The sequence below is a fragment of the Parasteatoda tepidariorum genome, chromosome 9 (assembly GCF_982258835.1).
Source record: "Parasteatoda tepidariorum strain Cologne lab strain chromosome 9, Ptep-v5.0, whole genome shotgun sequence".
NCBI classification, from domain to species: Eukaryota; Metazoa; Arthropoda; class Arachnida; order Araneae; family Theridiidae; genus Parasteatoda; species Parasteatoda tepidariorum.
Genome location: NC_141763.1, coordinates 28,139,768 through 28,163,225, shown reverse-complemented (window position 1 = coordinate 28,163,225; position 23,458 = coordinate 28,139,768). Strand labels below are relative to the sequence as shown.

The 23,458-nt window shown below is 25.9% G+C and overlaps 1 protein-coding gene across 1 annotated transcript; it reads left to right on the top strand.

The window, feature by feature from the left end:
- The first annotated feature begins 297 nt into the window (after window positions 1-297).
- On the top strand, window positions 298-21,720 carry LOC107447652 (fanconi-associated nuclease 1). Its single transcript, XM_043054313.3, has 15 exons — window positions 298-1,973; window positions 3,607-3,747; window positions 4,734-4,932; window positions 5,032-5,172; window positions 6,395-6,493; window positions 8,652-8,786; window positions 11,259-11,403; window positions 11,497-11,577; window positions 12,739-12,900; window positions 13,663-13,819; window positions 16,158-16,357; window positions 16,605-16,700; window positions 16,977-17,105; window positions 18,508-18,613; window positions 21,603-21,720. Exons 1-15 carry the CDS (start codon window positions 551-553, stop codon window positions 21,629-21,631), a joined length of 3,243 nt encoding a protein of 1,080 aa, XP_042910247.2. The 5' UTR covers window positions 298-550; the 3' UTR covers window positions 21,632-21,720.
- The last annotated feature ends 1,738 nt before the right edge of the window (window positions 21,721-23,458 follow it).

Here is a 23,458-nt window from a genome sequence, read left to right as displayed (position 1 = left end):
AACACAATCCATCAATGAACCAATTGTTTCATCACACCAAATACGAGATTACGCGAGAACACAGACAGGCGTGCACAAAATTATTGAAATTTTTATTTTAATTCACAATAAACGCGATAACTTCCCAAATTCTTGCAACCATGAGTGATAGTCAACAGCCAATCACAATGCGAAAAGCCCATTGATCGGACGTTATCATTTCCTTGTTGCCATTCTGTAGTAGAAACTATGGTTTAAAATTAGTTACCAATTCCTTAAAAGATAGAGACCCATTATTTCTGTGCTAAAATCTAATGAGAGATTAAGCTCACCAAAAGTAAGTAGCCGGAAACGGTAGTAATCATAATATAAATAAACTTTTTTTGTGCCGCTCTTTTGTTGTGAGACATTTAATTAATTATTTAAACAGTATAGTTTCTTAATGTTGTAATATTAATAATTATTGTACGCTTCCCTTAAAAAATATTCAAAATATCCTTCGCTTATTACTTTTTTTAAATTTTATAATATATTTTAAAGTTAAAGATTATTTCGTATTGTTTTACAAGGGATGAAAAAGTCTAGCATTTTAGATTATTTTACTTGTCAGTCTGATATTACAAAAGTTAACTGTCCTGCTTGTAATCTAATTGTCTTTAAAACAAAATTAAATGAACATTTAGATAATAATTGTTCTAGTGCAATATCTGAATATCAACTTAAAAGTTCACTTTCGAGTGTGGAAACTAATCCTAATCACAATAAAAAAACTACAACATCGAGCAGGCTTAATTTAAAAACTCAGCGGAAAAAATCGTCAAAACCTGCAACTGCGGAAAAAAAATCAAACCAAACTGTGCTAAGTGATTTGGATGATGAAGTTGTATTCTTAAATGAGGTGCCGAGATCAATAAATGCCCGTAAAAAAATCGGAAATGATTTGAATGCCAAACCATTAGTTTCCTCATTTCCAGTCAAAAGAAATTCAAAATTAAATATCAAGCAAAATGAAAAAATAAAAAGTACTGAACATACATCATCTTCTAAACATAGTTATGAAATTACTTCACGTCATAAAACCACCTTAAAAAGTAATTCTAAAGGGTCTGGTAACATATCTAAATCTAACCGTTCAGCAAAACTCGTCAAATCAGAAACTCATGATAGTGCTATGATCAAAATACCTGCTTCTTGCTCTCAGGGGAACAATAATAAGTTTAACAATGATGTCTCATATATGAGCTCTTGTCCAGCTTCTCTTTCAGAATCATCTGTAATGAATAATAATGAGTTAAGCAATGACAGCTTTCAGAATTTAAAAAAAACCACATTAAAGAGAAATTCTAAAAGATCCAGTAATTTATCTACTAAATTTAATAGACCAACAAAGCTTATTAAATTAGAAACTGAGATTGAAGTTCATGTTGCATGTGATAAGAATTATAATGTTGCAGTTCAAGTATCAACATCTTGTTCTCAGGGAAACAATGACGAGTTGAACAATGATGTCGTATATCTGAATTCTGAAGTGAGCTCTTGTCAAATCTCTGCTCCTTTAAGATCGTCTCAATGTATTAATAATGAGTTGAACAATGATAGCTGTCCAAATTTTGAAGTGCACTCTCGCAAGACTTTTTCTCCTTTAAGTAAAAATATGAAAACTGAGAAAACATTATCTACTGAAAATGAGAATAATAATTCTATAGATATGCATGAAAAGATAGAAAAAAGTAATTTTAAAAATGAAAATGTATCACTTGAAGTGAATAAAGAATTAGATGATGTTAAACAATGTTTAGATGACATGAGTGCATTTTCTGAGTTATCAGATAGTAATGAAAAAGAAGAGCCTGAATCTACAAAGCAAACTTATACACCCTATTACATCGCCAATTTTAGACATATTTTACATTGTGTTTTAAATGTAGATGATAATAAAATTCTTTTTAATGAAGAAGATATGAATTTTGTGAATGCTTTTAATTCCATATCAGGTATATGTTTGAGTTTTTTTTTTCATTGCATTTAATATAAATATTAATATAACATTGTTTATTTAACCCTGGATATTAATGAATAAATGTAAGCCATGTATATTTATAGTTAGTTGAAATTGCTTTTTTAGATTAAATTTAATTATTGTGTTTAACTTTTCAATTTTTTAGGTAATTTTAATTTTTAATCATTTCTGCCTAAATTATATAAATGAATTTTATAGTGTTTTAAACAAGTTCTACAGTAAACGTCTAAAGTATTACATTTCTATGTTGTGTGCTATTGCGATTATAGTTAGAACTTTGCTTGTAAAATTTTTGTTCTCAATCTATCATTCTTTATAAAGATTTGTTTTTAATTGTATTATTTCTCAATGCATTATTTGAAATTTCTTGTTATCACTCTGAAATAGCTTTATTAAAAATTTCTAAAATTTCATTAATAGTTTCATTAATAATTAAAATTTCATAACCAGTTTGGTTCCCCTCGCAAACTTGCTGCTTTGAGGTTTTTTATTGTATGGTTTAATAATATGGTAATGTCACTAAGTATTAAAAAAAACTTTGATGCAAAACATTTGAGATTCTTAACTTTTTATTTTCTGTCTAAAAATACTGTGAAATACTGAAAAAATACTTAGTGAACCAAAATTACAAAAATTTTAAAAGTTAAGGGCATCAGCCTAATATTTAACACACCACTTTCAACCATTTGTCACACATCCTATTAAAGGTAAAAATAGTGATTTTACTAGAATATCAGATGTTTTAAAAATTCCACATAAATAAAAATAATTTATTATTAAAAAAATGTATAGGTAAATCATAATATTCTTTAAGTAAGTGCCAACTTAAATTACAGTGAAAACATTAGAAATGTTGAAACTATTTAATACTTTAAAAATTTATTTAATTTTTTTTCGAACTCTAATATTGTTTTAAAATTATTTAATATTTACAGAATCTATAGCCTCTGTTTTTTTTGTCTAACCTATTTATCAAACTTCAAAAATATTTTAAAATAAAAAACAATTTCATAAATAATAATTATTTTTTTTAACTGAATTTGTCATAATTACTTTTAAAAAATTGGTGCGTGTAAGTTTTTACTAAAATATGAATGTTTTTTTTTAATATGTTCTGTACTTTTTTAAAAGGCAGCACTCTTAACCCTTTATCATTTACAAAAAAATTAAACACTGTCAACTTAGTCAGAGAAATACCCTCAATTTTTGTGATTTCTTATTTTGTAAATTTACATTAAAAGAAACTGCTTTCTTTCATCATCGATATCACATTACACCTATTATTGTCTGTTCTTTGTTTTGATTTTCTGTTTTTTATTCCAAATTAAACAAAGCATTTTCATTTACATTCATATAATTTTTAGTTTTTTTCCCATTCATATTTTAAATTTTATTTACATAATTTAGATAAATAGAAAATAAGACAATTTTATTCATTACCTTCAACTGCTCATTGATCTTTAAATATGGTATGATTATTGAAATTTTTTATGTTTGTTTTTATCATATGTTTATTGATTCATAATACATATAAAACATATTTTCATTAAAAGTGAGCAACATTATATTATTTGTCTTTCTGATATTTGTAATCTTTTACATTTTAGATACTTCTCAAAAATTGTATGTTCGGCTATTCCAAAGAAAATATAAATGGTTAAGATGTGATAAAATTAATTATCCTGATATTACTACCAATGCATTCCTATGTTTAGAGGAGCTTTCTAAAGCTTGTCTAGTTGATTCAAGTAATTAATTTTGTGTTCTTTAGAATAGTAACTGTACACCTTTTTTTTATTTAAAAAGATTATTCAAATTTGTCCTATTCTGGAAAAGATATTTTGTAGATATAAATTTAGATAATTGTTTTTTCCCTTTATTTTATTTTACTTTATAATATAGATATATACTCATTGCTATAAAAATTAGCATACCTAGAAAGAGTTGTCAGAATGAAGTGAAATTTCATGCAGGGAAGTACATCATTGATATGAGTAAGTGATTAAAAAATCAAAGCAAAATGATGATTTGTTGCCAGAAAAAATACAAATAAGTACCCCTTAAGCGACCTCTAGCATGAATGCAGGATGTGATTTGCTCATGCATTATTGAGGCGTACTAGTTCTTTATGATGTTCTGCGGCATCATATTCCATTGTTGCTGTGAAGACACCACTAAATCAACTAAGTTCGAAGGTTCGGCTTTTTGCTGTCCATAATTGGTTCCGATATGCTGACTCATTGACAAATCATTTCAGATATGATGGCTCATTGATCAAACAGGCCAGGGAATGTTGATAATGTGACAAAGGCATATCTGTGACACTCTTTGTGTGAGGCGAAGCATTCTCTTGTTGAAAATTGCTGAGCGGGATCCCTGCCTGCTATGCATTTGGCTAAAGGATTTCACAAGTGTAACTTTTGACAGTCACGGTACCATGAATCATTATAAGGTATGGTTTTGTGTCGTATGCGATCCAGCTGTAGAAGTGGTGTGCTACTGTGTAGCATAAGCAGGATTGAGGCTTTCATCAAGTAGCCTCCCCTACGTACATGATAGTCTTGACTGCCAATTAACAACAATTTTGCTTTGATTTTTTAATCTCATATCAATGTTGTACTTGCGTATGTAAAATTGCATTTTATTCTTATGACTCTCTCTAGGTGGGCTATTTTTATGGTGATAATGACTAATATACACAAGTTTCCATTTTTTTTTTACTTATATTTTTCAGGCATCAGTGATATGGATTTAGAGACTGCACTAAATCTCTTGTCTTTGCCTGAGGCTAAATGTTTGGCAAAACATTTTAATTTCAATTCTGCAAAAAATAAAGAAGAGATAAAATCTATGCTTATCAAACATAGTAAACAGCACAAATCAGTGTTCTTTATGAATGATAAAAATGGCATTGAAAAGATGATTCTAAAAAAGTGTGTGTTCATTTAATATCTTTACTTATGATTATTGCTCTTCCTAAAATGCGAAAATCAAGCTTAGATTCCTGACATTTAGCTTACTGTGTTTTCTAGGATTAAGCAAACAATAGGACCTTGTTACAGGTTGTCACTTTTACCAAAGAAGCTTTTTACAAGAATATTAATGCTTTTCAACCTTACGTTGTTGTCTGAAGATGATGATGATTCTGCTGCAGGAGGTCAACAACAGCAACTGTAAAGCCTTTTATTTTTTCTGTTTAATGTAACTAAAAAATATAAATTTAATTTTATTTTATTTTTAATTAGCTAAAAAGTTTTTTTAATTGATTTTTTTGTGTGGTTATTTTAACTAGCTGAATCAACTTTCTAAGTTAAATTTCTGACGGTGTTTTGTTGTTACAGTAGAACTCCAATCAGCTGATATTTATCATATGACATCCAAACCTCTTTCATAAGCTTTCAGACATAGACATTTTATTACTATTATAACAAGGACTGTCTAATTAGTGTTTCATTTTTGGACCTTTTCTCGTTAAACTTCACATTCAATTCAATCAAGTTATTGCTTTGATGGCAGTTATGATATTTGGCTGCTATAGAACTGCAAATAAACTAAAAAGAAAAATGCATCCGTGATTTTATTTTCATGATTTTGCCCTGTTATTTATTATAAAAACATATAACAGATGTATGGTCTCTTGATAAACGTTTTTATATCAGCTTATTACTTAATTTTGCTCATAGTTTTATAGCTTGATTTTTTATATATGTAAGAAGTAAACTTCAAAATGTCTCCCGATTACTCATTGATTTTGATTTTATGACATAATTCTGTCCCATACAAGGGATTAGGACTACCGATTTCTGACCAATTTTTCTCTGAACCAATCCATATATCTATTCTTTAATTTTATTGATTAGTATTAATAAGAAATAGCTTTTTAAAGTTTATATATATATATATTCTTTTTTACTTTGATATTTTATTTTGTATCAAAATATTATAGAAACAAACATAATAATTATAAACAAATATAAAATAAATAAAATTGTTTTTGAAGAAACATTGAAAAAAATTTTTTTTTTAATATTTATTATTATTTTTTGTTAAAGAAGCTTCATTTAACATAAATTTAAAAAAAAAGCAATCATACATGCTTACTGAGGCATGTATGATTACATTTTTTTATTTTATAACTAAAATAAACAAATTACAATCAAATTACAATCTAAAAGAACTTTCAAATTTATATAAACTAAAATGGATTTTGAGGATAAAAACTGTTTTATAGTGACTTTGTTTCTTTCCAAAAAGACTTTCATAAAATTCAAATCACTTGTTGAGAGATGCTTTTTGTCACCACCAGTAAAATATTTTAAAATTGATTGTGCTGTTTTAAAATTAAATACGTTTAAGGTGTTGTTTAGTATTCATTGATCTCATTTTAATTTTCAGACTTACTCTTCTACAAGTAAATAAAGGTGAACTAGTTTTTCCTGAGTATAAATGCACCAAAGAAATTGCTATTTTTGCAAATAGAGATGAACTCATTAGGTATTGATATCTTTATTTTTTAATTAATAATTAGTTGGCAAGGCAAAGCCATGACCTGCTAATGGTGACACAAAGTACCCATTTTGGCCTTTAAATAAATTATTGTTATCTATAGTGTGATCTTAGCCCGAGATATAGTTTATTAATCATATACCTGTATGGTGTAGAATAATGCTTTATTAGTTAGTGAAACGCTCGTGTCCTCTTATGTTTTATTTTCTGTAGTTTCTTAATTAATATCTTTCAGTTTTAGTGTCTTGAAGTTTTAACCATGGAGTTTTATACAATTTGAAATTCATATATACTTCCATAACAAGGGTTGAAACTAAAATACCACCCTAAATCTATTTGCTGTACTTAAAATAAATGTTTCAACAAAACATAAAAAATAAAATACAAGCCAAATACCTTTCTTATAATTCAACTTGAAATGATTTGTTATCAGGTAGCAGCAACTTTTTAAAAGATTGTTTTTTATTACCAGCAATTTGTGGCTAATTATTTGTGTCTTTTTTGCCACGCGGTAAAAGTTCTAACAAATACTGGAACTCTTAGAAGTTCCACTTTATTACATCACTCTATATTAAATGTTCGCAATGAAGATTTGATAATGCATAAACTCTTTATTACTGTCAGTAAATATTCAACTCATAAGTGAAACATATGATTTATCAGTATCAAATAAATGTTTGCTCATGGGCATTAGATTCAATAAGAATCCTCTAATATTTCTGCCCTTAAACTATTCTTTAATACTCATAAATATGCATCTCACAACTAAAAAATAGTACAGTACAAATTCTCACAAATCTGAATACTTGAAAATAACTTATCTTAAAACAACAAACCATCATCCAAAGTCTCTATTTATATTCAATATCATTTAAATCGATGTTTTTTTTAAAGATCAGTAAATTAAGAATAAAAGCTAAATTCTTACTTTATGTAAGTAAATTTCAAGTGTCTGTTTATTCATATAGTTTTTAAATTTTTTGATTTTTATAATTTTTACTCAAATAATGAATTTAAAAATTATTTTTATGATGAAGTTTCAGTACAGGTATGACAAAATTTAAGGTAACTTCATGAAATGTCGTTAGATGATGAAAAGAGCTAATGCTATTTTAGATTTTCTTTTTTGCCTTTATTTAATTTTTTAAATTCATAATTGTTTTTCAGCTTTATTTTAAAATTGTTATTAAGCATCAATTTATTTATGTATTTTTTGGTATAAAAACCATTATCACCTTTTTCTTTTTACTTCTAAGAATATCCGTAGCTATGTGTTTCTGAAAGTATTGTTTGAGAAATAGGTGTAGTGGATAAGGCAAATTGCTATATTAAGTTCTATTTTGATGAACAGATTCCAGCATGATTGTGTTCAGTTTCTATATTTATTAAATTATGGATTGCTTGGCTTCAGTTTTATTCCCAAAAATTTTTTTGAGAGTGATTTTACTCTTTTGAGGAGTAATACTTAAAATAGAGGAGTGAGCTTCAAATTGGAGATTTCATTTATAAATTACTGCCATTTTACTGCTCAGATTAAATGACTCATTGATTGTGCTAAGTAAACACTTTCAAGAACTATTGAATTAAATATCTATATTGTTCTTTTGTGTTTATTTTTTCAATATATTGTCTACAGTTTCATTTTAAAATTAAAATTAATCATTATCCTCATTTAATATGTTTTTTTAATATAAGAACCAGAATCAGTCTTTCCTTTTTGTCCATAGCGATGTGTTTTTAAAAGTATTGTATGGAAGTAGGTGCTGTGGATATGGGAAATCGCTAACATTAAGTTTTACTATTATAAACAGATTCCATCCTGAATTATTTACTTTCTGTATTTCTTCAAATATTATAAATGACTTGGTTTTAATTTTATCTAAAAGAATTTTAATGAGAGATTTATTTAAATTTGAGTCATGAGCTTCAAATAAAAAATTGCATTTATAAATTAGTGCCATTTTATAAAACTCATTATATGACATATTAATTATTCTAAGTAAACACTTTCAGGAACTATTGCTTTATTGTATGTTATGCAGTTATAATTATGCAGTTTTTCAATTAATATTAAAATATCAAACCAATAATCAATTTTCAATTAATATCAAACCCAATTAATATTAAAATATCTACTATATTTCAGGTATGCAGAAGCTCGGCAGTTAGAAACTGATATTCTTGTTGCAGTTGAACATAAGAAATTCGAAAGAGCAAAAGAATTATTTATTGAAGCAAAAGAAGAATATGAAGACCAGTTATCAAGAGATTATATTGAAAGGTATTGATATTTGAAAATTCATGCATGGTTTTTGTTTAACTAAATGGTTCATATCTGTAAACATGTTTCAATACATTTGTTGGCATCAGAGCTTCCAACTTGATTTTTTCTTTTTTTGGTAGAAGCAAAATTCAAATTTTATTTAACTTTTGGTTTAGTAAATTTAGTTTGGAATGGTTTTGCCTGCCCTGCATATAAACAGTTGAAAAATCTGTGTTTAAAAAAGCCACTTTGCTTTAATATTTTTACCTTTAAAGTGTTGTTAAATTTTAAAAAAAAGTTGTAAAATTTAATGTTTATTGAAATTATTTATGGGTTGTGCAACATGCTCTACCAATTTATAAAATCTTTTGCTGAATGCAAGTCAGTTCTCCTATCTGTAGAATGCTAACAATTTGATAGATATTCTAGAGTTAATATTTTTACTTAATAAATTTTTAACCCCTGGGAGGATTTTTTGTTAAACATAATGAAGTGAATATAAATACATATCATATGAACCTTATTTTTTGCTTTCTTACACTAAATGTTGACTCCAAAATGAATATTTAATACATAAAATTTCATTGTAGTTTCTGAAGCCTTTATACATATGATTTTTTAACCAAAGTAACAACTTTTGTTTACTAAAAGGAAAATAGTGTTGCATAATTTTGGAAATTAAATTAAAGAAAAATATGAAATATTAAGTGAACAACAAAATTTATATTTATCATCCAGTATATAAGATATTTCTGTTCATTATAAAACTGTAGAATGGTTTTAACTATCTTATTTATTCATTTTATACATTACTATAAGTATGTTTTATAACTTATTAAGATCATATTTAATGGTAAATAAATATAATAATAACACAATACTAAAAACTTATGCATACTCTAGAATAAAATATACTTAATTTTTTTTAAATTTCATATTTCTATTAAGCTACATTTGCAGTACTCAACTTCTGACCTTTAGTAGCCTAAAAAATAATTTTAAAAAAAAATCTGGTGTTACTCAATTTTAAAAATTTAGATTTTAAAACCTAGATTAAGGAAAACTAATGTGTTTCTTATAATAGATTAAAGTTATATCAATAAATGTTATAATGAAAAAATATAAAAACTTATAAAATAGAATAGAATGTAGTTGAAAATAAATCCTTACATATTTCAATAAATCAAAGTAAAACTACAAACAAACTACAGTTGCAATATTCAACTTAGAACTAAAAGCCAAAAAATTCCCCATTGTTTAATTTTTATTGATTATAATAATAATAAAAATAGCGTTTATCAGTTTTCTTCTGTTAAAGAAATGTGTGACTTGTAGTAAATTGATATTAAATTTAATAGATACAATAACAATCGATTAAAAAATGTCTATACCAGAATAAATTGTTCCACATATCCACTAAGCTATGATTGTAATACTTATTTTGTAACCTGTTGTGAAACAATTGCCAATTTATTTAAATATATGAAGAAAATCATGCTTTAGTAAATCATGCAGATTTATACATTTGAGAAATAATACTTTTCTTTTATTCAGAAAATTGTTGGTATGAAAGTAAATTCTAGATGAATTTATATGCAAATTCTAGTTGCATTCTTAGTAGTCGAATTTACTGAGTCAATCATAGTTCAAATTTGTCTTTGATTCCTTTAAGACAATTATTTCAATAAATACATTTAATTTAATATCTAAATGTAAAATTCATAGAAGTATAAAGACAAGTAATAATAGTAATTAAAAAAGTAATTATAATAAGTAATAATTATTAAATTGAAATAAGTAATCATTATTGAATTATTTTATAAAATTCTTTGTGTTGCTATAAATTTATATTATTTTATTTAGAATTTTATATTGCAATACTTTGAAAAAATTTGCATAAATCATGATATAGCTCTTGAACCACTTTGAAAAAAATTTTTCTTCTTCAATATTTATTGTTTTTATTTTTTTATTTTTATGAAATTTAATTTAAAGAGAGTGATTTAAGAATTTTTGAAATTACTCTTTAGCTAAATATCTGCAGACTACTGTTTTGGTTTTAGATTTAAAAGTGTTTAGATAGTTTAGTAAATTTTTGCTTATGAGATTATAAGATTTTTTTTTTTTTCAAATTTCATAAGGAAAAAATTCTTCTTTATCTTTCATCAAGGATGAAAGAGAAATCTTTTATTTTCCCTTTGAGGAAAAATAATCTGCCAATTCTCTGTTAATAACTGCCATGCTGAAAGGTTTCTACTATAAAAAAAAGTTTTTTTTGCGAACAATGTTTTAAAAACAAATACAAAAAAAATTCCTTGTTTTCTGAAACTATTTTATAGTGTAATTTTATTGTAAAGTTTAAAGAGAAAATTGAAATTCATCATTATTTTACTTTACCTACTGAATTATCGTGTGGTAAATTTATGCATGTTGTTTCTTTTTCTTTAAACCATTTCATTATTATTATTTTTTATTTTAATCTTTCAATAGATCTTCATCTTTACCTATTTTTCTGAAAAGATATACTCCTTATCATGTTTATATTCGCTGCATGACTCAGGGTGTTGAAATTCTGCAAAGGTTAAGACAATATAAAGAAGCTGTTTCTTTGTTACGCATGCTATTGCATCAAAATGTAAGAATTTTTTATTCAATCGACTCTTTAAAAAAAAAATCCTGCTTTGACTCTATTTTTAGAATTATTAACATAATTTTTTGTAACTTTTAGGTGTTTTGTCAGGATTACAAAGGCCGGTGGTACGATAGGTTAGCTTTAAATTTGGAGCAACATTTAAAAAAGCCCCAAGAAGTAAGAAAACATAAATTAAATATTTTATTTTAATAATTATATAAGGTATATAATGAATGACAAATAGGATGATTAAAAATTTTTAGTGTGATTACCCTTGATCCAGGCTTGATGGATTTAAGTCTGTTCTTTCATTAATATCCCTAATGATTTTACAGGCAATATTCAAAATTAGAATCACATTCTTTCCAAGCTAACTTTGTAAAATTTAAGCTAACTTCAAAATTTTCTAAAGCTAAATTCGGAAGGCTAAATATAATTAACAATGCACACAAAACAATTATCTGCATGGGTGAGTTGTACATATAAATGTTTACAATTGTTAGAGTCATAATCAAAATTACTTTATTTTACAATGAACATTGGAATAATTAAGAATAACATCATTAATAAGAATGCATCAAACATAATTAAGAGTGCATAAATGTAAACAATTTTTTCAATTAACTTTAAAAAACTAATGTTATTATTATTAATTGGTTAATCATACACTTGTTAATTCGTAACAGTATTAGTATCCTTTTAAAATAGCAGATTATATAACAATTGCATATTACTAGAGCAGTGACTAGTTGAAGATTTTTATATTATTTTTGTTTATTTAGCTGGATAATTATTAACTATATAATTAATATATAATTAATTGCTGGATTATTATATAATTAATTTCTGGATTAAAATAAAATTCCATCAGATTTTAAATATTGGAAGATTGATTTGGGGAACATATCAATGAAATTTTTATCAAATTTGAATACTCTTTAATATTATAATGTCAAATCAAATTAAATATAAATTTTAGTTTAAAATGCTTTGTATGCAAATAAGTTCTGAAATTTTATGTTTCTAAGTTTGTCAAATTTCACGAAAATTTTAAAACTTAAACATTAAATGGTTTAAAATGAAACACCCGATAATTATTTTTAACGTATTAGAATTTTTTTTTATAGTATTAAAATTAGTGAATAAATGTCATTGCAATACAGAGATATTGTTAAAGAAAAATATACAACAACTCTTTAATCTAATTTCAGTTGAAAATAAAATGCAATTTTAAATTTCAAAGATAATAAATTTTTGTACCTTAAAATATTGGACATTTGCTTTACTTCTATTAACAATTCATTATTAAATATATATTTAATCTTCTGTTATTTTTAGGCTCTTAAGGAAATACAAAATGCCCTATTGGATAAAAATGTTAGAAAGGGGTACAGGTACTCTTTACTTATACGAGCCTTGAGACTAACAAAGTCATTAGATGATGAAGATGATTTTAAAAAGCAAGTTCTGAGGGAAGCAGATGTCATTGAAGCTCCTAAAGTAACACAAATGTTTTCTTTCATCACAGTTTTTTGATATTTTCCCCCCTTACTTCATTAATTACTTTGTGGCGGATCACACATATTAGTGAACTAAAGCTTATGTTTGTTTTTTTGGATTCTTAGAATTTATATGCTAATCTTATCCCCCTTTTTTTAAGCCTTTCTATTTAATTGACTATTTATAGATCAATGTTTTTCAACTTGACTTACACAGATTTGTTAAATTTATCAATGTTTTATTGTGGAGCAGTAAGTTTAGTAATTTAGACTACTTACATAATTTTTATGTATACAAAATTATGGAAATTTTTTTTGACCAGTTTGTTTCTAATTATTTAAATACTCTTTTGTTCGGGAAATGTTTTGAGCATAAACCTATTTAAATATAATTAAAATTTATGTTATTAATTATGTAACCGAAACGAAATTATGTAACCATGTGTAATAACGAAATTATGTAACCATGTGTATGTAGCCAAAGAAAAAGGTAAATACAAAATAAATAAAAAGGAAATCCTTTTGTTTATAAGTAGGGAAAAAAGGTATGTTTTGTTATTGATATTCGCAAATAATAATAAATTTAACCGTAAATGTGCGAGCGGTTGAGAAATAATGCTATAAATAATAAGTAAACCTTGTGGTAATGACGTTTTTTTTAAAAATTTTGTAATTGCGGTTTCATAATGACTTCTGACTCCGTTTATTTTGTTATCCAATATGTTCATATAAAAATATGTTCTAATGTTTATAAAAATTTCAGGTTATCATAAAAGGGCGATTATGTCCTCGTTCTATACTTGGACGGAGACACGTTTTTATATCTTCCTCAAGTGTCTGCTCTAATGAAGATGAAGTTACTATTTTGAACGTTGAGCAACTTACTTTAGAACATTACAAAGAAGATGGTTATCCCGAAGGTAAAATTTCCATTTCAATTTAATTCTATGTTGTAATCAATTATTCCAAGTAACTCAGTGAAAATATAAATGATGTAGGACCATATAGAATATTTATTAAAACTTCTTAAAACACCATATGCAGAATGATACTACTTGTTTTGGGACGGATGAACTTCATTACACCAGGTAAAGGAATATATTGAAAAATAAGGATAGTTAGAAAATAAATGGCGAAAAACTCAGCAATAAATGAAGGAGAATAAAAAGTGCCAATATTAGGTAGTAGGAAAAAAGGGGTGAGCACAAATCATAAAAATAAAATTACTTAAACAAGCTTCTTCAAAAAGTAGATGAAAATTGAGAGCTGATTGTTTCATTTGTATAACGCTTTTACTCATAAAAGTAACTAAATTCTATAAAAAAAATTACATTCAGATTGCAGTATTCATTGCAAATAGCATAGCTGTATACTTTTGTGTTTGGTATTTTTCGAAATTTTAATAAATATTCTATGTGTTTCACGCCATTTTTTATTTTTTCTATGTAGGGCAATGCTTGTTTTATGATATCTTCTTATGTTGATGGATTATGTTCAAACCTCAAAACTTAATCTTAAGAACTAATTCATGAAATCATTCTAGAAAAGTCTTTAAAAATTGAATTTCAAGGCTACAAATATTCTTCAGAAATAAATTTTTTTTTTTTAGTGATCTAAACTATTCTCTAAAATGAAGATCACCGAGAAGTATAAATGAATTTGGCAATAATTGCTTTTTCATCTATTATAGGTTTAATAAATGTGTATCAAATTCAAATTATTTTGTGTTACTTGCTTTAGAGATATTTATGTTTTACTGTATATTTTTATTCATATAGTTATTTTTTTTTCTTTCTTTGCATAAAAAAACGTTTAAATAATTTTCATTTCAATAGTTTTAACTGCATTTTGTTTCATTATATATACTTGTTTAATAAAAGATTATTGCTAATATGATATTCTTAACTTTAAATTATGGTAGAACTTTGAATTGTTAGCGCAGTCCATTGTATTTCAAAACTGTCTTATACGAAAGTTAACAGGTATCAATACAGAAGCTTTTACCAAAATCTTGTTTTAAGAATTTTGTTAAAAATAGTATACAATTTTTTTTGTTGTTGCCAAAGACTGAGATCCTACTTATACAAAATATATATATTTATAAGAAAATAAGTAATTATTAAAAAAAAATTTAAAAATTCTACAACAATGTGTAAACTTTTCAAAACAGACGAGTTGAATTAACCTTAACTTTTCAATTAAAAAGATAAGTTAAAAACTTGACTGAAAAAACATGTTTAATTAAAATATCCTTTTCAAGAATCTTTGAATCAGTTATGTTTCTTTAAAAGTGATATTATCACTTCATGCTTTTGTATTTGTGTAATTTCATGTTAATATCAAATAGTTTACAGTCTATGTAAAATGTTTATATTGCTGTAAATGTATGTAAAGTACACAGTAATAAAATTTTCAAATTGCTATAATAAAAGATGAACTGAAAAATTTATAGCTCTTAATTTTTTTTTTTACTTTGCTCTTCTATAGTTAATATATTGTATATCAGTGTATCAGTCTACTTTTCAATTCTACTCTCAAAATTTTATGAAAATCAAGGGGTTTACTTATACATTGGCAATAAATTTGGCCATTTGTAAATTGAGAAATATCACTTCATTATAAACAAGGAGATAGGTATGAATAACTATTGTATCAATTTACTCTTTTGAAAAACTATTTTTAATATGTAATATGCAATTAATTTTTCATTTTCCTTCATATAATTTCTTTACTTATAAAGCTTTTTTCAGCAACCGTACTTTACGTTACATTCAGAAAATAAAATTAAGAATAAGAATAGTATAATTTATTCAGAGTATTTCAAAATATATAACACAATGGAAACTTTTAAAGCTCACCATAAACTACAAATTTGAAAATTCCAGAACATCATCTGTGTTAGTAGTGTTTCAATCAACTCTGCTCTGCAGTCAGTGTCAGCTCTGCAACAGATTCTGATTCATCTCCACAAAAGTAATCTTAATCCCCATCCAAAGAATTCCTAATTCCACTCTTTTCAAAAGATTTTACAATAAAATAGAAATTTTTATTCTTGGGTTTTTGTAGTGGTCAACTTATACATCCTATATATCAGAAATTTGCTATTTTGTAATCAATAGTAGAGAGTAGACTTATACTCCAGGATATATGGTAATTCTACTGTTTTATCTTTTTATGTAACATAGCAGAATATTGTGATTTTAAGGATTATGATGGATTGTTTTCTGTCCAATTTTACAAGTACATTTACTTTTGCAGGTATTCATGGTGAAGGTTCTACTTTTATATCCCTCTATGCACTTCTGTTTTGGGATATAATTTATGATGGAAGCATACCTGATGTATTTATTTGTCCATATCAAACCCATCCATTAGACCTTAATACAGACTTATTTTTCCTGAATCGTGAGAAACAAATAACTTCCCATTTAGAAGCTTTAAAAAATGCTTCAAATGAAGTAAGTTTATGTGTTTTTTTAACTGTTTTTAAAATATTAATTGAACTAAAATTAATATTTTTGTTACTTTATTGAACCCTATTAAAATATGTTGTTAATTGTTCCACTTTTACCCACTCCAACATTTTCATTAAATAATGTACTTACAAAACTACATTTTTTTAAAACATTTTTATGCTTTTTATTTCACAAATGAATGTAAGATTGTGTAAATATTAAATATAGATTTTTTTTTTAAATTCCTTAGGACTTGAAAGAAATAGTGAAAACTACATGGGAAAATCATCATGGTAAAGCCTCTCTTGTGTCATGGGATCACTTTGTAGATTTAGAATATGTTCAGGTAATGCAATTTCTGAAGAGCTCCTTTTTAAATGTGTTGGAATATATTTATGTTCACATTGCTTTTTTATATTGTCCCTGAATAATTTGATTTTTTAATAATTATATTTTAAAATGAATCAGTTAATATTAATCAGTACCTATTTTTGTTAAATAAAACAAATACAGATAATTTTTTAAAATTTATGTTTTTTACTAGTTTTGATAATATTTTGTTCTTATTTTAAATTTTAAAACCAATTATTACTTTTTAAAAAAAAATAACCTATTTATTTAGGGACTAGTTGTTTGCTTAGGAAGTCATATTCTGTGTGGAATCTGTGAAAGATTAGCTAAAGATTTTAGATTCACAAGAAGTGGAGTTCCAGATTTAGTAGTTTGGAATCCTGAAACTTTGAAAGTTAAAGTAAGTTATGTTTGGGTAAAACATTAATCTGCTCATATTTAGTAAGGATTTTATTCTAGCTGATCGCTTGGCTTCTAGTGAATAATGTCTAAAATCTCTCTACACTGAATGTAAATATTTTTTTATTTTATTTATTTAGAACAAAAAAATAGCGTCTCATTTGAATTGAAGATTACCAATCTGAGATTCGTTGGAGATATTATTTGTAACTTCTGTTGCATCAAGTATTCTATTTTAACTTTTCATTTCAATATTAATATTTATAAATTTTGATTATTGAATTGTGATCCTTTATTGTTGGTTAGTTTTTATTTAATTTATATAATTACTTAAAAATTAATTAATGCAATAAAGCCTTATTTTTTTATCCATTGTGAACATTTAATAATGTCAGGTGCTTGGAACCTTAAATTAATATACTACAGTATTGGTAGCAAAGAAACCACAATTTGAGATAAATTTTTTTTTTTTTTTAAGTTATTAATGAAGAACCAAATAAATTTTAAGCCTTTACATATATTTATTTATTTCTGAGACTCTAGTTGCAAATAAAAATATTTTTTGTGTTTTTTTTAATTATAAAAGAACAGTCTAATAGCTACTATAATAATCTGCTAAATTCTCAAAGTTATATATATATTTTTTAAATATTAAATACAAAAAAAGTAGTTTGAAATTTTTTTCAATCATATTCAAAGATTTATTAATAATTAAACTAAAGAAATTTCAATGAGGAAATACTGTTTTTCTAAGATGTAAATAATTGCAAACAAGTGCAAATTTGAAGAAGTATTATTTGGAAGTGCGCCATATTTGAACATTTTATCTTTAACGCAAAAAAAGACACCAGTGTCTGATGCTGTATTTCATAACCAAAAATTTATAAAATGCCAAATGTAATATTTTTGACTTATTTTGATCTAAATTAATACAAAATACTGAAAAAAGTTTGAAAAATATGTTTAATGAAAAATCTGTATCAAAGGGTAAATACTAAAGATTTAATTCAATTTGTTTAGATTATTTTGTGTTTAAAATTTTTGCAATGAAAAATAACAAGACATGCAAATATTCTGAGAGGCATTTATAGATTTTGAGGTTTTTTCAAGAAAGTCTATAATGTTTCTAAAATTAAATAGCTAATGCTAAAAGCTAATGCTTAAATTAAAAGCTAATGCTAAAAACAATTTTTAAAGTTTGAAAATTTGTTGCAAGACGATAATAACCTGAGGAAAGTATTAATATGAGAAAGTCTCGAAACAAAATAAGAAAAAACATTATGAAAGCTTTTATTGTTATGTTTAAAAATATTTGTATCACAATCAGATTTTTCATTATTATTTTCTTTTTTACTATTGTCATTGACAGTTTTGATTGATTTCTTAAAAACAATATTTTTTAGATTGTTGAAGTAAAAGGACCAGGTGATAAACTTTCATCCAAACAGATTCTATGGCTTGATTATCTAATTAAATTAGGAGCAGACGCAGAAGTTTGTTTAGTTGAGGGTAATTTATTTTATTGTTTTTAAGCTTGTTATCTTCAAACAGTCTGTAATATACAAAATACATTTCATAAGAACATGTCTTCGTTGTTGTGTAAAGCTTGCTAAATTTATTTTTAAAAGCTTAGTTAGCCTATTAACAGCTTCTCATAAACTCAGTTCTGATTAAGATCTTTTTGTTTTATTAAACAACTATTGGTTATTTTCTGAAGATGATAATTATCTGTTTTCTAGTTATATCTATTTATTCATTAAAGATGCAATTTGTGCAAATTTTTGCAATAAGCTTAAAAAACAAAATACAAAATAATATTTAGCCTAATACTTTAAATGAGGGTAGGATGTATTTTTAAAAACTGATTGTGTAAGTTTCTGTGAAACAACAGCCTCTACACTGATTTCTTATGAAAACTGATTTAAACTTAAATTTCCCCAGAGAGCAATTTCTTTTTGTTTTCTGTTGCATGAGTTTCTTCAATGAATCATGGATATTTTCGAATCTGCAATTGGTTTCTCTCTGCAACTTACAGTTTCATGCAATTTAGTAATATATTCTTAACCAGAATTTTTTAAATTTAATTTAATTTTTAAATTTAGTTTAATTTTTAAATTTAATTTAGTTTTAAATTTAATTTTTAAATTTAATTTAGTTTTAAATTTAATTTTTAAATTTAATTTAATTTTAAATTAAATTTTTAAATTTAATTTAGTTTTAAATTTAATTTTTAAATTTAATTCAGTTTTAAATTTAATTTTTAAATTTCTTTTGAGGAAATGCATGGGTGCCACTCTTCAGTACTCAGGGCACAAATCAGTCTTGAGAAAAAGGCAGGGGTCTAAATTTAGCTCTCCAATCAACATCTATTTTAAATTCGTTTTCTAAATTATTTTTTCACACAAATTTTTCTCATTTTTTTTCTCAGAAAACTGTAACTAATATTTCCTGTTTTAAATAAATTAGAAAATCACCATTTTTTCATAATTATTTCTGTATCCCCCTCTTGATGTTTCAAAATATTGGAAAAAATGTTAAATTAAAGGCCTGTTTACACGGTCCAAGTTCTTGATTTCGAGAAATTGGATGATTCATCGATACTATATAAGTTCTTGAATGTCACTGATTTGTCGGAAGAAAAGCTTGTGCATGCACGTTGCTCATATTCAACAATCTTACTTACATGAGTTTAAAATTACTAAATAAAATCATAATAATACAAATAGATTGTAACAGATTAATTTATTTGTATTAAAGTATACAAAAACAGACAACAAAATGAAATAATCTGATGCCTGCTTGTTTGATGTCACAAAACCGAAGACGCTAATTGGTTAAGGGAGAAAAAACTTGGATGGAAAATAGAACATGCTCTACTATCGTCCAAGGACTTGGACCAAGTACTTGGATGATCGTTTACACAATCTAAGTTCAAAGCAAAACAAGTTTCCAACAATATCAATCAATCTTCGTCCAAGAACTTGGATCCTCTAAACAGGCTTTAACACTGGCTTTTTTAAAGAAATTTATAGAGGTAGGATAAAAAATTAATGATGAAGTGAAAAATAAGTTGAGATATGTATGGCTTCAAGGTATTTATATAGTGATTATTGTAAAATGATAAACTAAGTTAACTGATATATTTATTTTGCTTATTGTAAAAATAGGCTAATAAAATGAAGAAGAAATATTTTCTTTTAAGAGAAAATAAACAAGTCACTAATATAAGATGTGAGCCATTCTTGTGGAAAGGTACATTTTGCAGTTAGTGAGCTATTAATTTCTAAAAATTCTGCTAAACAACGCTGGACTGTGTCAATTAGTCAAAAAAATGGGTTAATGATTTTGAAAGTGGCACCCTTAAATTTTCCCACTTCTCTCTAATGTAAAGCGTGGTAAAGAAATAAATGATAATACATTTTAGCTCATTATGGTATACACTAGGATCATAGGTTTTTTGTCTTGTCTGTTATTTTTAGAGGAGCAGATAAATGTATGCATGTAAACCTATTTCTTGATAAACTTGTACATTCAGTTAAAAAACAAACTTATAACAAAAATAAACTGTAAATTTTTATCTGTAGAAACAAAACTAAATTCAGATTTGAAATCACCACACCTAAATTAGGTAAATTCAAGTACTTTTATAAATGCAACAAAAATAAAAATTGTTCCACGTGCCTTATAGCTTCTCAGTCTATAGTTTTCTTTAAAAAAAATTAAATCATTCATTGTGACCTGACAAACAAATGTCAAAAAACTTATAAATAACTATGATATATATGTAACATAAAAAGTTCAGTTAATCTTTTTGTGTTAGTTATTTTCTGACTATCCTTTTCTTTTATTTTATTTTATTTATCTAATCGAAACACTTTCTCGCACTTTTAAAAAGCCACATCCTGTTCTTAAATCTATTTTTGGCTCAAGTATGCATAATTAAAAGCAAGATATTTTTTCCTTTTCTCTCTGTGGGAATCGCTTGATCTATTTGATAAACAAATTGCAATTACTAAGATTTCCCTCTGTCCCTAAATTGAAACATTTTACGGATTTACTTTGCAAGATTTTTCCTTACATATAATAAAGAAACACAACTTTTTGTGTTCACTTTTATGACTGCTCTCTGTCAAATAATTAATAAATAAATTTTTTACCCTCCTTCCCTGCCTAAGACCTGTTTTAATCCTTCCACTCGGCAACGACGTTATATATATATATGTATATATTTTTTTACAACAAATATGTGAATTGTGTTAGTAAGGGAACTTTTGCAATACTGATATATTTGTGCTAATATTTTTTCAAATAAATTTATAAATAAATAACTAAATAAATAAATACTGGTTTGATAAAGTTTTGAATGTTTGAGTTGATAATTGCAACAATATGCATTACATAAAGTGCCACGAGATGATATGTTGAGTTGGTGTACATATGATTCTTCTTTTGATTTTAATGCACAATAATAAATTAATTTTTCTTCTTACTTTTTTAGCTGAAGCCTCAAAGAAACTCAGGAAATGAAGCAGTTTACTTTGTTATTAAATGCCTTTAGTTTTTATAAATGAGATATTTTATCTTTATTTTTTTCAATAAAAAGAATAATTCATACATTTCTATGTTTTATTTATTTATTTTTGTGTGTGTTTTGAATTAACTAACTTAATTTTAAAATTTATAATTAAAATAGTCCTCAGACTATTGACTATTCAATTCCTGACTATTCTGTAAAGTTCTTAAAAAATGGAAAGTGGTAACTAACATTTAAAGGAGAATTTTTTGATATTTAAGAAACAGTAAAAAAACTCTGCTTAAGGCATCCCTGCTTAACCCATTAACCTCCAAAACTCTCAGATTCATTTTTTTAAAGAGATAAAAACTGCTAATCCAATTAGCTCATTTTTTAGATTTATTTTTGTATAAAAAAACACATTCGTGTTCGCCTAAGGACAGGGGTTGGACAAAAATATGGAAACACCAGTATATTAACTATGTAAACAATATTTATTTTAACAACAAATGCTTTGTAAGATTTTACACGGCAAAACTGTCAGCACGATTCGAACGATTTTGCTTGGATGTTTTAAAATAGTGTCATTTTTAACCAAGTCTGCATCAACCAAACCTGCTACTAAATCTGCATCAACCAAATTGATTCGAGGAAGTTAAAAGCTTATTTCTTTCTCCAATACCAATATTAATTTCAAAAGCATTCTAATATAAGTATGGGAATCTTATAGAACGATTTGAGAATTGCTGGTATTACAGCTAGAAAGAAGTTAACTTTCTTTCCTCCTTTTGGTCGATCCGCACTTTACGTAGGTAAAAAGGACATCACTACACTTCTAAAAGTTTCAAGCATGATCATTCAAATCGTGCCAAATGTTTACCACTGTGCTAATTAAAAGCATTGTTTCTTAAATTTATTTGATTAAAATGGTATAGCATAAAATTTACCCCTTCTTTTAAATATTCTAGAAAAATCTCCCGTCCAGACCGGAGAATTCGATTGGTGGTTATTGTGTCATAGAAGGTTATTATCTCAGTGCAGTGTCATGAAAAGTGTCGTTATATTCTAGAAATTCGTGCATATTCTAGTCGCAAATAGTCTAGAAAAATCACCCGTTCAGACCGGAGAATTCGGTTGGTGGTTATTGTGTCATAGAAGGTTATTATCTCAGTGCAGCGTCATGAAAAGTGTCGTTATATTCTAGAAATTCGTGCATATTCTAGTCGCGAATAGTCTAGAAAAATCTCCCGTCCAGACCGGAGAATTCAAATGGTGGTAATTGTGTCATAGAAAGTTATTATCTCAGTGCAATGTCATGAAAAGTGTCGTTATATTCTATAAATTCGTGAATATTCTAGAAAAATCACCGGTCCAGGCGGGAGAATTCGGTAGGTGGTAATTGTGATTAAAAAAGATTTAAAAAAAGTTGCTCAAAAGAGTTGTGACGAAGTATAAAAATAATAATTATTATTTTGAAATTCTCATTACACGGAATGCTATAAACTCTTTCACTTATAACTGTCTGTCTACTAGCTTTTTCATAGGACACTGCATGTATGTAAAAGTTGAATAATGCAGATGGTTAACGTAGAACAAATATTCATAGTAACAACGTTCTAAAACCTTCACGGACCATACAAAATTTCCATCGTATTATCTCTTTTGTCATAGGGATCGTATGAGGTTTTAGTAGTTTTCTCTTTCGTGCACGCGAAATCAAGATTAGCTACTCTCGCAAAATTTTTTACTGTAAAAAATCGTATTCTAATAATAATCATGGAATTTAATTTTTATTTTGAACATAGATGATGTTATCGAATGTTGAGTTTAATGGCGCAAAA

What these genes read in the sequence shown, in the direction of transcription:
- LOC107447652 (XM_043054313.3), top strand. Translation starts at nt 551, where the DNA reads ATGAAAAAGTCTAGCATTTTAGATTATTTTACTTGTCAGTCTGATATT. An exon ending in AATAGAGATGAACTCATTAG is followed by an intron (nt 6,494 to 8,651) that starts GTATTGATATCT and finishes ACTATATTTCAG; the next exon opens with GTATGCAGAAGCTCGGCAGT. An exon ending in ATGTCATTGAAGCTCCTAAA is followed by an intron (nt 12,901 to 13,662) that starts GTAACACAAATG and finishes TAAAAATTTCAG; the next exon opens with GTTATCATAAAAGGGCGATT.